The following is a 14,626-nucleotide window of genomic DNA, read 5'->3' as shown; positions in this document are numbered from 1 at the left end:
CTAAATGCTTAGAATACAAGGAAAAAGGAAAAAAGTTCTTAGTCTTCTAAATGAGAGAAGACAACACATAAAAGGAAACAAAAGGGAGCAGGGTGGGGGGAACACACCTGCAGCCATAAAGATACAAAAATATAAATATATGAAACATACATTAAGGGGGGGGGACCACACACTGAGACTAGGCAATGACAACTGGGATAATCACAAAAGGTCACAAAGAGCTTTGAAAGAAATGAAAGCAACATGAGAATAGGCTTAGGCAAAAGGCACAGTAAGAAAAGTTAAGTGGAGCCAAGAAGCCTAGTTTGAAGAATGTGTAGGAAAGTATTATATAATAAGCCCAAAAAGTAGGGATGTGAGAGATGAAAGGCAAAGAAATTTGTATTTGTTTCTAGCCATGGTGCTCTTAGACTTTACTGAACAGGAGCAATAATATATGAACCAGGACAATTTTGGTAGCCCTTTTGAAGGGTTCTTTGGAGAATGGAGAACTGAGGAACATAAGACAATTAGGGAGGCAACTAGGCAGTAGAGTGGGTAGACTTCTGGGCATGGAGTCAGGAGAACCTGAATTCAAATGTGACCTCAGTCACTTAATAGCTGTATGACCTAGGCAAGTCACTTAACTTTTGTCTCAGCCTTCACCTATAAATCGAGCTGGGGAAGAATACGGCAAACTACTCTAGTTACCTTTGCCAGAAAAATACCAAATGGGATCATGAAGAACTGAAAAAGAGACTGAAATAACAGGAGGTTATTACAAGAGATGAGGCAAACAATAAGGAAATTAGAACTGTGTCAATATAAGTGGAGAAAGGGGGAGAATAACTTGGAAACAGATGACTTATGGTAGAGTGTGCCTGAGATTGAGGACCTATAAGACTTGAAAGATGGTCTTAGTCAACAGAAAAGTCATTTATGTATTATGAGACTGGAATTCGGCAGAAAAATAAGTTTACTGGATCTGTTAATAAACTACATAGAAGACAAAGTGATGAGATTGCCAAAACAGACTATGGAGAGATAAAGAGAAAAGACTAGGAGAGGATCTTGGACACTCCCAGAATTAGAGAGAGAAACAAGGATGTAAATCCATCAAAGAGGCTGAATGATCAGAGTAGGAAGAAAGCCAAGATGTCACAAAATCTCCAAGAATCCAAAGTATACAGGAGAAAAGGTTGTCAAATGTTAAATGCTTCAGAGAAATAAAAAATGATAAGGACTAGGGCCACTAGAAGCAGAAAAATAAGAGATCTCAGGTAAAGGATGATATTTCAATTGAGTAATCTGATCAGAAGTCAGATCAGGAAGTGGATAAAGAATAATCTTTCCAGGAGACAGAATATGAAATGAAGGAAAGATACACCAGGATAGCTTGAGGGAATGGTATACAGTATAAATGAATGTATTTGCCACCCCTTCCTCAAAATTAGATTAGGTGTTTTGAACAGAGCAATCATCTTGCTTCAACCTCAACTAGTTGCAACTGACTGACTCTCCAGAGGTTAATTCTCCAACTTTTATTAGCTTGTGTAACACTGGACAAGTCACTGAACCCTGTTTGTCTTAGTTTTCTCATCTGTAAAATGAGCTGGAGAAGGAAATGGCAAATGACTCCAGTATTTTTGCCAAGATAATCTCATATGAGGTCACAGTCAAACATGATTGAATCAAAAAAAAAAAAAACTAAAAGATTTAAAAAGTGGCATTCTCAACTTATAAACCTGTTCTTTCCCATTTTATCACTAAAAGTAAAGGATATGCATTTTTTCATAAGTACTCTGAATGCAATGTAAATACTAAATGTATCAACAAACTTTCTTTGGAAAATGCAACACATGCACAAACTGTATAAAAATCACTCTTGTTCAAAAAGTCAATTTGTCACTCTTTTGTACCAAAAATTTTTGTGATAAGAATGCATATTATTAACTTAATGAAAAACACTGCTAACAAATAAATGATCGTGATCATACATGTTTACAGTCCTTTAGAAACTAATGCCACAGCCTCATCTTAAAGATGAAATTAGGCTCAAAACAGTTAAATAACTTGCACAAGGTCACATCAGCATTTAATGGTGAGATTCACAGTTAGAAGTTATACTTCCATAATGTTAAGGTTTAACAGAGATGAAAAAAATCTTCATTTCTCATCCTAGATTAATAAATTAAATATCACCAAAAGCTTATAAGCAACCTTTTGCAATATTTAGATGAACTGACAAGAAATATTTCATTTGTCCCTTTTAATTTTTAAAAAAAACTGAACTGGGGCTAGGAGGTGTAGTGGATAAAGCACCGAGCCTGGAGTCAGGAGTACCTGGGTTCAAATTCGGTCTCAGACACTTAATAATTACCTAGCTGTGTGGCCTTGGGCAAGCCACTTAACCCTGTTTGCCTTGTAAAAAAAAAAAAAACCCTAAAAAAAACTGAAGTATTTGTATAACTTTATATGAAGTATAATTTTTAAAGTACCTTTCTTACAAAAACCTAAGTCACTTAAAAGTATTTTCCCCCTTATACAGATGAAGAAATTAAAATTCAATGGTGAAGTGATTTTTCCCCCCAGGGTCATACAAGTAGTAAACTGCTAAGCTAATATTAAAAAATAAATCTCTCCTTAATTCCAACCCCAATGCTCTTTCCTTCAAGCTAAAAATGCTTCCAAGCAATACCTACTAATAAGTAGGTATTGAATAATCATTCTAAAACAGGCTTTAAATAATAAGTAGTAAGTAGGTAATGAATAATCAATCCAGGGTGAGGAAGCACTACATGTTTGAAACAAAGGTAAAGCACTGAGGATTAGAGACGTGGAACATATCTCATCCTTACTATATCCCTTTCTGATTTAAAAGCTAGAACTAAAGCAGTTTAAGAAATCTAAACGCTAAACACCAAATTTTTCTATTTAATGCCAAAAAGAGACAACAAATTTAGCCGATTAAAGTCAATATTAAATATCTAGAACTACCAACACAGTATATGTCAATCATTTAGCCTAAATAAAATGGATGAAAACATTTAAAGTTGACACAGATAAAGCAGGAAGAATCAAGAGATGTAAGCAAGTGATAGCAGTTGAATGTTTTAAGATAAATAATTTAACAAGTCAGGCTATTTTCAATTCTTGGAATGGCCCTCTTCAGCCATCCTCAACATTTGACAACATTGACATCCTTAACATTCCTCTCTCTCTAGCTATATATATATCCTTTATAGTCAAACTCAAAAAGAAACTGTTCATTACAAGATCAACATCCCTATTGACTATGTACTAACTTAAAAAAAAATCACATATTATATATGTTACATTTTAAGGCAGTTGGGATCTCTACTCCAGGTGTTGCAGGACTGAGGTTTGCATACTGTTATAAGGAGTATGAAAACAATTATAAAAGAAAGGGAAGTTGGGGGTAAATATATTACACTATGAAAATTAGCTTTTCTATTTGTTACATGGATATGCATGGTAAACTCTGAAACTGATTTCCTTTTATAAAGAATAGAAATTCAAAAATATAATAAAACAATGTTCATCTGTGGTTTTCTAAATCAATATGCAGTTGCAGGAATCCCTACCTATTGAGTTAACAGCACTGCTTTAAAACACCTATCAAATACTACATTCTCCATGAAACATTACCAACCTTTCATATTCAAAAAGCACATTGCACCTCTTAATTCCCTTAAATTTTCAAGTTACATTAACTTTTACCAAATTCCCTCTACAAACTCTTATGAGTACAAAAATGATATCTAAATTTTCTCAGTGCAAGTTCCTAACCTATACAGAAGGGACCTAATAAAATATTTGTCAACTTGATTGTTCTCACCAACACACAAAATAATTTTTTTAAAAAATGTGTTAGAAAACTAAGTCAAGAAACTTCAAGGAGATTTTTCTTAAATGATTCTCATCTCTCTAATGGTTTCAGTAATTATTCCAAGAGAAACAAGGAAAGTGAACAAAAGCATTTATTAAATGCTCAGCACTGTACTAATCACTTTACAAATATGAACTCACTGAACCTCACAACAACCCTAGGAGCTAACAGCTCCCCAACTCCCCCTTTCACAGTTGAGAAAACCAGCTGTCAGAGGTGTAGTGACTAGCCTGGCTCACACAACTACTATGTATGTCTGAGGTCAGATTTAAAGTCAGCTCCAGTGCTCTAACCACTGAATTTTAGCTACTAGAAAATACAAACATCTTTAACACAAATATGATGGCAACTTTTAAAAAATAAATTTGCTACTCAAAAATCATATTAAACCTTGGCACAATTCCACCTATCCACCTGGCAGTGGATAGATTGCCAGAACTGGCGTCAGAAAGACCAGCCTGAGTTCACATCTAGCCTGGAATGCCCTCAGTCACTTATCCCTATTTGCCTCAGTTTCCTCATCTGAAAAATTAGCCGGAGAAGGAAATGGCAAACTATGGTAGAATCTCTGCCAAGAAAATCCCACATAGGATCAAGAAGAGTCAGACAAGACAGAACAACATTTTTTTACCCTTATTTTAATATATATATGAAGCAAGACTAAATGCACTTACTCATGGATCAGGGCTGTCTAATAATAAAAAAAATATTACCAATTATTTTCATTAAGGAATTAGAAATTACTATCATTAACAGTGGGACTGAGGAGTAGCTAGTCGTTGAAGAGGATAAAGCACTAGCCCTGGAGTCAAACCTGACCTCAGACACCTAATAATCGCATAGCTGTGTGACCTTGGGCAAGTCACTAAACCCCACTGCCTTGCAAAAACCAAAAATAAAATAAAGTTCATCCAGTCATTTATAAAGCTTATGGTCTGCAGAAAGATAAAGAACCAAAAATAAAATAAAGTTCATCCAGTCATTTATAAAGCTTATGGTCTGCAGAAAGATAAAGAACCAAAAATAAAATAAAGTTCATCCAGTCATTTATAAAGCTTATGTTCTGCAGGAAGATAAAGAAGGGGCCATCTAGTTTCTGTCATCACATGTAACGCAGAAGCAATATAAACACTAACAGAATGCCCTCTGTGGGAGGGAAGCAAGAATGGAGGAAACAATTGTAAAACTCAAAATAAATAAAATCTTTCTTTAAAAAAACTAGGTGGCCCATCGGATACAGCACCGGCCCTGGAGTCAGGTATCCGGTCTCAGACACTTAGTAATCACCTAGCTGTGTGACCTTGGGCAAGCCACTTAATCCCATTGCCTCGCTAAAACCTTTTTAAAAAAAAGAGGCAATGTAGGAGATCAAGGAATTTACAATCAAGCGGAGGAAGGGGATGCACAAATACAAATTAGGACGTTAAGGACAAGAGTAAAAATTGCTGTGAGGTCGAAAAGGCGGAAGGCACCAGAATCTGGGCATATAGGAAGGTGGCCAATTCCAACCCGGGCTCGCAGGGCTCGCAGGGGCCTGGAGCGGCAGAGCAGGCGGCGGCCTCCCTTTGCATGCGTCCCGGGCCAGGCTGCGCCCGCGTGGCCGCCTCCGCCAGGCCGGACCCCGCGGCCCGCCGCCATCCGGGCCCTGAGTCACGGCCGCCCCCGCCCGGCCCGGGCCCGGCCCCGGCCCGCCGCTCCCTCCGGGGCTCCGGGCCGCGCAGCCGCAGTCTCCCCGCGCGGCCGCCCCTCCCGGATCCCTCGCGGGGCTCTCCCGCGCCGCCGGGGGGGGAGGGGCGCCGACCCCGCATCCCGGCCCCGCGGCCGCCCCTCCCCCCGCCGGCGCGGCGGCCCTCCCGTCCCTCCGTACCGTCTCCTCGGGGTCGATGTCGATCTTGAAGGTCTGCTGCTGGAGGGTCTTGAGGGTGATCTGCACGGTGTCGCCGCCGCCCCCGGACGCCATGGCCGCCGTGGGCTCGGTCGGACTCTCGGGCCCGCTGGCAGGGAGGTCGAGGTGGCTGGTGGGGCCGGTCACATCCACCCTGCGGGGCGGCCTCTCCCCCGGGCCCGGGCCGCCGCCGCCGCCGCCTTCCCCGGGCGTGATCGGCCGCGATCGGCTGCTCGCGAGGCGCGGGGCCGGCGGGGAGTCCGTCCTCGGAAGCCGCGGGCGGGTCGGGGAAGGCGGGGAGAGAATCCGCTAGTTCCTCAGGGCCTGGTCGCCACCATCATGACTCGCTTCGACATCCCCCCTCCCCCTCCCGGAGAAGTGGGGGGAGGGGTCGAGAGGGGGGTGCCGGGAAGCGCGCAGGCGCAGGAGAGGCGGGCGGCTCTGCGCACGCGCGCCCGGCGTCGCATCGCGCCGCGTCGCCCCAGTTCACGCAGCTTCCGAGCCCGGGGGCGGGGCGGGGGGGGGCGACTCCTGGAATTCCGGCTGCCGCGGCCGCTCCAGCTCCCCCCTCCCCCAGCCTGTCGGGATTGCCCCGGGGCCCCGGCTGGGCGGGAGCGCGCGGGCCGCCGGCGGCCCCACCGGGGGTCCCCTCGCCGCCGCCGCCGCGCCGGGACAGCCGTGTGGGGGCGCCGATGAGCGCCCGGAATGAGGGGCCTCCCGCTGTTAACCCGCTCTGTGCCACTCCCCGGCCCGGACGCTGGAGAGGGAAAGGCAAATGCCAGCGTTTAACCCCACAAACGTGCTGGGCGTTGCGCTAGACGCTTGAGGACATAAGGGAAAAAGGAACAACATTACTCTCAGGGACCTTGCGTTCTAATCAGGAAGACAAATATACGTCACAATAATTTTGGCCTAAATATAAAGTATGTGCAAAGTAGTTGAATTGATGCGGCATTACCTAATTAAGCATATGCAAACTAACTCGACGGACTATAAATACAAGTTGTTGAGGAAAGAAGAGCAGCGGCAAAGGGGAGGCTGGATTTGGAAGGCTTTGATTTGAATCTGGAAGGAAGATAAACTCCTTAGACGTGGGGGCCAGCCCGTACGGAGCTGTGGAGGGGAGAAAAGGAAGGCCTTACCTAAGGCACAATACAGTGCAAGAAGGGATTAAGAAAGATTGGTTGGCAAACGGGCAGCTAGGTGGCACAGGGAGTCAGGAGCACCTGGGTTCAAATTCGACCTCAAACACTTGATAATCACCTAGCTGTGTGGCCTTGGGCAAGCCACTTAAACCCCATTTGCCTTGCAAAAACCTAAAAAAAAAAAGCCAAACAGAGGACTTCTATTTGATCTTAGAGGCTATTGGCTCAAACTGAAGTTTGAGTAAGGTCAATCACTTTGGTGATTGGAAATCACTGGCAGGCAGATTGGAGTGGGAGAAACTTGATGAGGGAGACTAATTAGGAAGCTATTGCAATAGTCTAGGCCAGAAAAGATGAGGGCCTGATCTATGCCATCTGAGTAGAGACGTGTTGCAAAAGATGTTGTGGAATTACAATTAAGATTTGACAAGTAAATGAATATGTGGGGTGAAGGAAAGTGAACAAATCAAGGATAACACTGGGAATAGGAATCAAGAAGACTAGAAGAATGATGTTACCTTTAATAGACAGATGGAAGTTTTGGAAGAAGGATAATGTTTTTTAAGAAAGCAGATCATGGGGGGTAGCTATCCGGCCTCAGATACTTAATAATTACCTAGCTGTGTGGCCTGCGCAAGCCACTTAACCCCACTGCCTTGCAAAAAAAAAAAAAAAAAAAAGCAGATAATGTATTTTAGACATGTGGGAGTTTGCAATGTCTCCTGGACTTCCAGTTTGTAATTTCTTATAGTACATTGGTGATTTGGGATGGAAGCTCTGGAGAGATTGGGCCTGGACATAATAGTTTTGTGAGTTATCTGCATGAAGATAATTAAACTCATGCGAACTGAGTCAGGTCAACAAGAGAGAACAGAGAAAGAGAAAAAGAAATAAGCCCAGGAAGAGCCAGTAAAAGAATGTAATATGAATGAAGCATAGCAAAGAAGACTGAAGGAGTGCTCAGGTATGTAGGAGGAGAGGGGAATGTAGTTTCTTGAAACCCAGAGAGGAGAGAGTACACAGGAGAAAAGAGTAGTCATTCAGCATATGTATTAAAAAGGGTGAGACAGGTAAGAGATCATCAGACTTAGTAATTAAGAGGCTGTTAACACTTTATGAGAGAACAGTGTCTACCCGAGTGATGAGGTCAGAAGCCAGACTACAAAGGCTTAATAAAGAATTGTAAGACAAAAGGAAAGAGAGGAAATGAGTGCTGACATTTTCTAGGAATTTGTCTGCCCTAGGAAGGAGAGATTTAGGACAGTAACTTGAGAGAATCTGAGTATGGTGAAAGATTTTTTTTTAAAGATAGTAAAAATGACTATTTGAAGACAACGGTCAAGGAACTAATGGATAAAGAGAGAAAGGAGATGTTGAGAAGGAGTGGGTTGGTCAGTCTACTTATGAAGACGGTAGAAATGTTAACCTTGACAAAAAGACTCTCATTATCAGACTGGAGGAAAAGAGGAAAAATTGAAGGAGAAAGTCAAGAGAGAAGGGAATGCATTATGATTGGTCTTAATTTTCTCAGGAAAGAAAGATGAGGTTCTCAACTGAGAAGATGGGGGCAGTGGAAAGTAAATAAGGTATGAAAGCTAGAGGAGAGAAGAAAGTTTGGAATAGATCTGAAGGGAATAAGATCAGGGATTAATTAGGGGAAATAAAATGTTCACCAGGGTCCTTCTAGCTTTCCAATTCTCTTGCTCTCTAGGTTCTTTCAAAGAGTGATGTGCTCTATGAAGTATATTGTTGAGAACTCCAAAGATGAATGACAGTTTTGAGTAATGTTGAAGAAATGCTTAGTTTTATTCTTTTCTTGTGGTTTGATCAGGCCAAGAAGCAGAAACTGAAGTGATCTGTTTAAAATATTTGGTAACAAAACAGGTATTTCTATGAACAAAAGGCCTCTGTGCAAGAAACAAATTCATGTAAAATGAGTGGGTCAGGGCAGCCAGGTGGCCAATGGGTAGAGTACCAGCCCTGGAGCCAGGAGGACTTGAGTTCAAATGTGATCTCAGACACTTAATAATTACCTGGTGATCTTGGACAAATCACTTAACCCCATTGCCTTGCAAAAATTAAAACTAAAATAAAATAAAATGAGCGGGTCAGACCAGACCTTTGAGGCCGCTTACAACTGTAAATCCTATGAACTCACTAAAAAATTGGCAGCTATTTTTCTCTTCCTGCTAGAATTATACACCCCCCCCCCCCCCCACAGAAGATAAGCGAATCAATATACAAAGGTTACACAAACTGACTAATACTGGGATATCTAACTCTATGGCAATAGTAGCTAAAACATATCAAAGTGCTTTAACATTTACAAAATATTTGGGTGCATTATTTCACTGGAACTTTACAATAACCCTATGAAGTAAATATTAAAGATTGTATCATCCTATAAAGAATGAAAGTTTATAGAAGTTAAATGTCCGAGATAGGATTCAAAGCCAAGTCTTCCTGACTCTCCATTTCTTTAATTACACTGTTAAGTTTACCCTTCAAAACTTTTCAGGTTCTGAGATGGGCAGGGATTTAATCCCATAGCTTATTCATGTAAAATTTGTTCTCTCTTCTTGAACCATAATCTTTTCCCTAAAATTTTGAAGTTTATTATTGCATCAGTCATTCATGTGATTCTCAATTCTTGCAAAATTCTGGTATTTACAGACTTGTGCCAAGTCTCTATAAATGATATTTTTCTACTAAAATACATATTAGATCTTTTTATTCAAATGAATTGTCAATTCATTTAAAAAATATGTTGATTGGGACAGTTAGGTGGTGCAGTGGATAGAGCATTGGCCCTGGAGTCAGGAGGATCTGAGTTCAAATCCAGCCTTGGAGACTTAATTATCTAACTGTATGACCTTGGGCAAGATGCTTAACTCCATTGCCTTGCAATAAATAAGTAGATAGATAAGTAAACAAGTAAATAAATGAGTAAATAAATCTATGTTGATTGCCTCCTGTGCTCTGTGTTAACAGTACCTCTTAGTTAAGATGGAGTTGGTAGCATGACCTAATTAAAAGAGCATTGGCTTTGAAGTCAGAAAACTTAGATTTGATCCCAGATCTACTACTGATTTTGGGTGATTTGGGGCATGTCATATAACATCTCTGGGTCTTATTTCCTCACCTATAAAATTCAAGAATTGATTCTAAATTTGATGGTAAAAGTGCTCTTACCTGTAGTTAACCATCCTTTTTCTTCAACAAGGCCCCTTGAAGGGGCAATGCATCGTGAGACAGCCGAGTCAAACCATTTCTACCACCTTGACTACCTCCTCTTCTTCTCAGACCCTGGTGAAGATAGCCCAGGATCTAGAACCCCCAAATTCCAGGAATAACAGCATTTCTTACACTTAACAGCCTTGTTCCTGTAGCCACCATACAACAAAACATTCCATGAGAAGAAGGGTTCCAATATTCCTTCCATCAACTACACTACCACCACCAAGGAAGTAAGTCCAAGACACACAAGAATAAAAGCTCTCCTTTCCCCACTTCCCACATTCCCCCACCAAGAGCACATCTGAAGTTGTTGCCCAGGTATGCAAGCCTTATAGAGAATGAAACCTGGGCACCTCCCATCCTCAACAGATAAAGCTTAGCTTTTGTGGGAAAAATGTTCTTACCACCAAAGTCCTTAGTTTTGTCAAATATTTCAGCATCAGAAATTAAGATGATTTTATCAATGAAAATAACATTTAAAAAGATGCAATACCTTTTTTTCTATGCTCTAAGGACTATCTGATCTGCAACTGTGCCCTTCTCTGTATATTGTTTATCTTAATAGAATATGAACTCTCCTTCTTGTACTTGCCATTCAAATCAAACTGACTTGCTAGCTAATCCTTGCATGTGATTCATTTTTTCCATTTCTGTGGCTTTGTACTTAAAGTTGCCATGTTTGGGATGCAATCCCCCCCGCCCCCCCCCCCCCACACACACACACCTCTCCCTCAAAGAGTATGTTCAGGGACCATACTGCTTTTCTGTTCATGCTTTGAAAACAGCAAGCATTTATCAAGTACTTGCTATTTATTTGTTTAGCAATATATATTCATTCTCTAAAAATTCAGCCATAAAACAATGTGGTTTTAGATAGTCTAGTCCTCATTCTCTTCTCAGTTAGGCTTTACCACATTTTATACATATTTAGAATAACTTTTCTATGATTTGAATCAGGTACTAGTTTTAAAAAGACTATCAAGAAGATGGATTTTTTTTATTCTAGTTTATAGAGGATTTTCTTTACAATAGCCTCATAACAATCCTAATCCCAAAAACAATTTATAATTCAAATGTTTTGTTAAAAGGAAACATTTGTCTGATCCTCTCCATTGCACTTCTCACATTCTTCTTTGTGTCCTAATAATGTGTGCATATAGCCTTTCTACCACAAAACTTGTCAGCTCCCATAGAGCAGTTTACACACCAAGTGTTTAGCATAGTTTCTTGCTCATAGTTCATACATAATTTTTTCATTAAATGTGAATAATATGCAAGGTTCTTTGTTGGGCTCTAGAGATTCAAAGACCTGGCCTTCAAAGAGTTTGCATTCTGTTAGAAGAAAAAATTATGTAGACAAGTGAATGCAAAGGGTTCTGTAGCAGTTTTTAGAGAGCTAAGAGGTCAGGAGGAAAAATCAGAAGAGGTCTTATCTTGAAGATAACACTTGAGTAATGCTATGAAAGTTGCTAGGGAGTTTTTGAGGGAGAGATGTAGGGAGGATTTCATCCCAAACATGGGAGCTTAAAGTGCAAAGCCACAGAATGGAGAAATGGATCACATGCAAGGATTAACTAGCAAGTCAGTTTGAGTTGAATGGTGAGTACAGAAAGGAGAGTGATATGAAATGATGATGATGATGTTTGTCCTTCATTCTCAAAGAATTACATCACAGTGGGGAGGTTAGGTGGTTCGGTGGATAGAGCACCAGCCCTGGAGTCAGGAGTACCTGAGTTCAAATCTGACCTCAGACACTTAATAATCTAGCTGTGTGGCCTTGGGCGAGTCACTTAACCCTTGCTAAAACCTTAAAAAAAAAAGAATTATATCAGGGAGGTGATACCATGAAAAGCACATGAACTGTAGTCGAGTGAGGGAGAGCTGTGCTAAGTCACCAACCTCATGTTTCTCCTCTGGAGCCATCTGAGTCCAGTGGCCAGCTAGGAATCGGGATGACTGGAGATGGTCCTGGATGCGAGGTATCAGAGTTCAATGACTTGCCCAAGATCACATGGCTGGTAAGGGTCAAGAGATTGGATTCGAACTCCTATTGTCCTGATTCCAAGGTTAGTTCTCTATCCACTGCACCATCCAGCTGCCCTGGAGAGGTGGGTAGGAGGCATGCAGAACCTTGAATGACAAATTGTAGAGTTTCTACTTTATCTTAAAGGGGAGTGTGACAGCGGCAGATCTGAGGAGTATGGAGTTGGCAGCTAGAAAAGGTTAGTTTGAGGATGAAAAAGACTAGAAGCAAAGTGACCAATTAGGAAACTATTACAACAATTCCATCTGGCCTGAGCTGAGATGGAATAGAGAGAGAAGACCTACAACAGATGATGGGGAGTTAGAATTTGTAGAACTTGTCACCTGACTGGATATGGGGGCAGACAGGGTGAGTAAATAGTGATAACTGACATTTATATAGCACTTTTAAAGTTTTCTAAGCATTTTTTTACTATACTTCACAAAATCCTTGTGACATAAATACTACAAGTACTATTATCCCTGTTATACAAATGAGAAAAACCAAACATCAACAGTTGAGTGATCTATGGTTATGTAGAAAGTATGTATCTAAAGTAGAATTTGAACTTAGTTCTTCTCACCTACAAATTTTCACTGTGTGAATTCTCCTATGTTTCCCCTTGACTCCAAGGTTATAAATCAGTTGGTTGGAAGAATGGAATGGAAAATTTTTGAGTGAGAATGTGCTAAGACTTTATTTTGACAGCTCTAGGTGGGGGATGAATTCAGAAAGGGATGGAATAGAGTCAGGGGTGATAAATGAGGAGACTGCTGGAACTAGGCAGGAGGCTGAGTGAGTGGAGAGAGGATGTCATGGTAAGTTTGACATAACGGAGCAACTGATTAGATGTGGGGGGGTAAAGGAGGAGAAGGGGAAATCAAGAGGACTCCAAAGCTACAAAGGGTACCTACCCTCAGGAGAAATAGGAATATTTCTAGAAGAGAGAAATAGGTGTTCTGTTGTGGACCCTTTGAGTTTGAGATGCCTGTGGTATGATACAGGTAGAGATGTCCAGCTAGTAGTTGGTAATGCAATTAATAAATTCAGAGTTCTAATTTGAATCATTTATTATTAAATATTAAGCTGAAATTCATAGATTTGTTTTAACTTGAATATAAGTAATATCACTTCATATACTGTGGCTATTTACAGTTTGGGATAGAGTTACTTTTGCCATTCTGAGAGGCAGTGCTAAACTGGGAGTTTGAAAAAGCTGGATTTAAATCCCCACCTCACTTAATTTCTCTAGGCCTAAATTTTCTTCTCTAAAATGCAACATGGAGTAGATTTTGGCTTCTTGAGGATAATGCTAATGGGATGAAAGCTCTGGAAGATTCTAGGAAGCTAGAAAGGCTTTGATACTGTCACCAGAGGAGGACCCTCACTAGTTTCACAAATATTAATTACCAGAATATTGGAGACCAGAGAAGGAATTTTTGTTATTGTTTATTTATGTTTCATTTTTACTTTTATTGTTAGGGTTTCTGACCATAGATTGGTATATAAAATTTGGGCAAAAAATGCAAAGGAAATCAGAAATCTTTACTTCTCCCTCCCTCCTGGACACACTTTTTCCCTTTATCTTCCATAATACTTTCTCTCTTAGTTCTCTTCCTAATTTTAAAAATTTTCTTTTCAATCTCCTTTGCTAAATAACTCCCAAGGGTGTGCTAGTAAATGTTGAACAACTGGCTGAAGGACAAACTCTCATCTGCATCATTATCACTATCTTCATCACAATCAATAAAACAATAAATCAGATCCTGATTTGATTTGTAGCATTTATAGATTTCTGAAGTATAAATGCTTATGCTGAGTTTAGAACTAGTGCAGCTTTGACCTGGCTTTAGAATATCCTGGATCATTCTTTTGCCACTCACTAAGTGTGAGAATCTCTAAAAAGTTCTGCTCTGGGCCCTTCTCTCTCTCTCTCTCTCTCTCTCTCTCTCTCTCTCTCTCTCTCTCTCTCTCCATACACATAGATAGATGATATATTCTGACTTCTTTGATTTTGAATTCAGCTCCTCTGAGTTCTCTTATCACACAATTTCAGGAAGACTCTTTCCAAATACCTATATCCAGCCTATCAGTCTTAAACTCCATTCCCCCATTAACTCCCTATTGGGTAGCTTTACCTGATGTCCCATAAGCATCTCAAACTATCTCTAACTGTCATTCCTGCTCCAAATTTGTTCCTACTCCAAATGTTGCTATTTCTATTGAGATTGCTCTATCTTTCTAGTTACCCCCATTCTGTAATATTGAGTTGCTCTTGACATTTCCCTCTCCTACACTTCCCATATTCAATCAGTTGCTTGTTAGGTCTGATAGGGCCTATTACCACAGTATCTCTTGAATCTGTACCCCATTTCCATTCACACAGTCTAACAAGTTCAGGCCTTTATCACCTTTTGCCTGTACTATTGCTGGAGGCTCATGACTGA

The 14,626-nt window shown here is 40.7% G+C and overlaps 1 protein-coding gene across 2 annotated transcripts in view; it reads right to left on the bottom strand.

Annotated features, from left to right (window-relative positions):
• LOC141495827 (UV excision repair protein RAD23 homolog B-like) overlaps positions 1-6,173 on the bottom strand; it is a 104,870-nt gene extending 98,697 nt beyond the window's left edge. Inside the window, exon 1 of one of the 2 annotated variants that reach the window (XM_074197600.1) lies at positions 5,757-6,173. In XM_074197600.1, coding sequence (XP_074053701.1) covers positions 5,757-5,849 — 93 coding nt within the window. In that variant the 5' untranslated portion in view covers positions 5,850-6,173. The remainder of the gene's footprint in view (positions 1-5,756) is intronic. The other variant, XM_074197601.1, reaches the window with a different exon arrangement.
• Positions 6,174-14,626: the final 8,453 nt, after the last annotated feature.

The sequence above is a fragment of the Macrotis lagotis genome, chromosome 8 (genome assembly GCF_037893015.1).
Source record: "Macrotis lagotis isolate mMagLag1 chromosome 8, bilby.v1.9.chrom.fasta, whole genome shotgun sequence".
Classification (NCBI taxonomy): domain Eukaryota; kingdom Metazoa; phylum Chordata; class Mammalia; order Peramelemorphia; family Peramelidae; genus Macrotis; species Macrotis lagotis.
The sequence above is the reverse complement of the archived record's forward strand: the minus strand, read 5'-3'. Positions and strand labels throughout refer to the sequence as shown.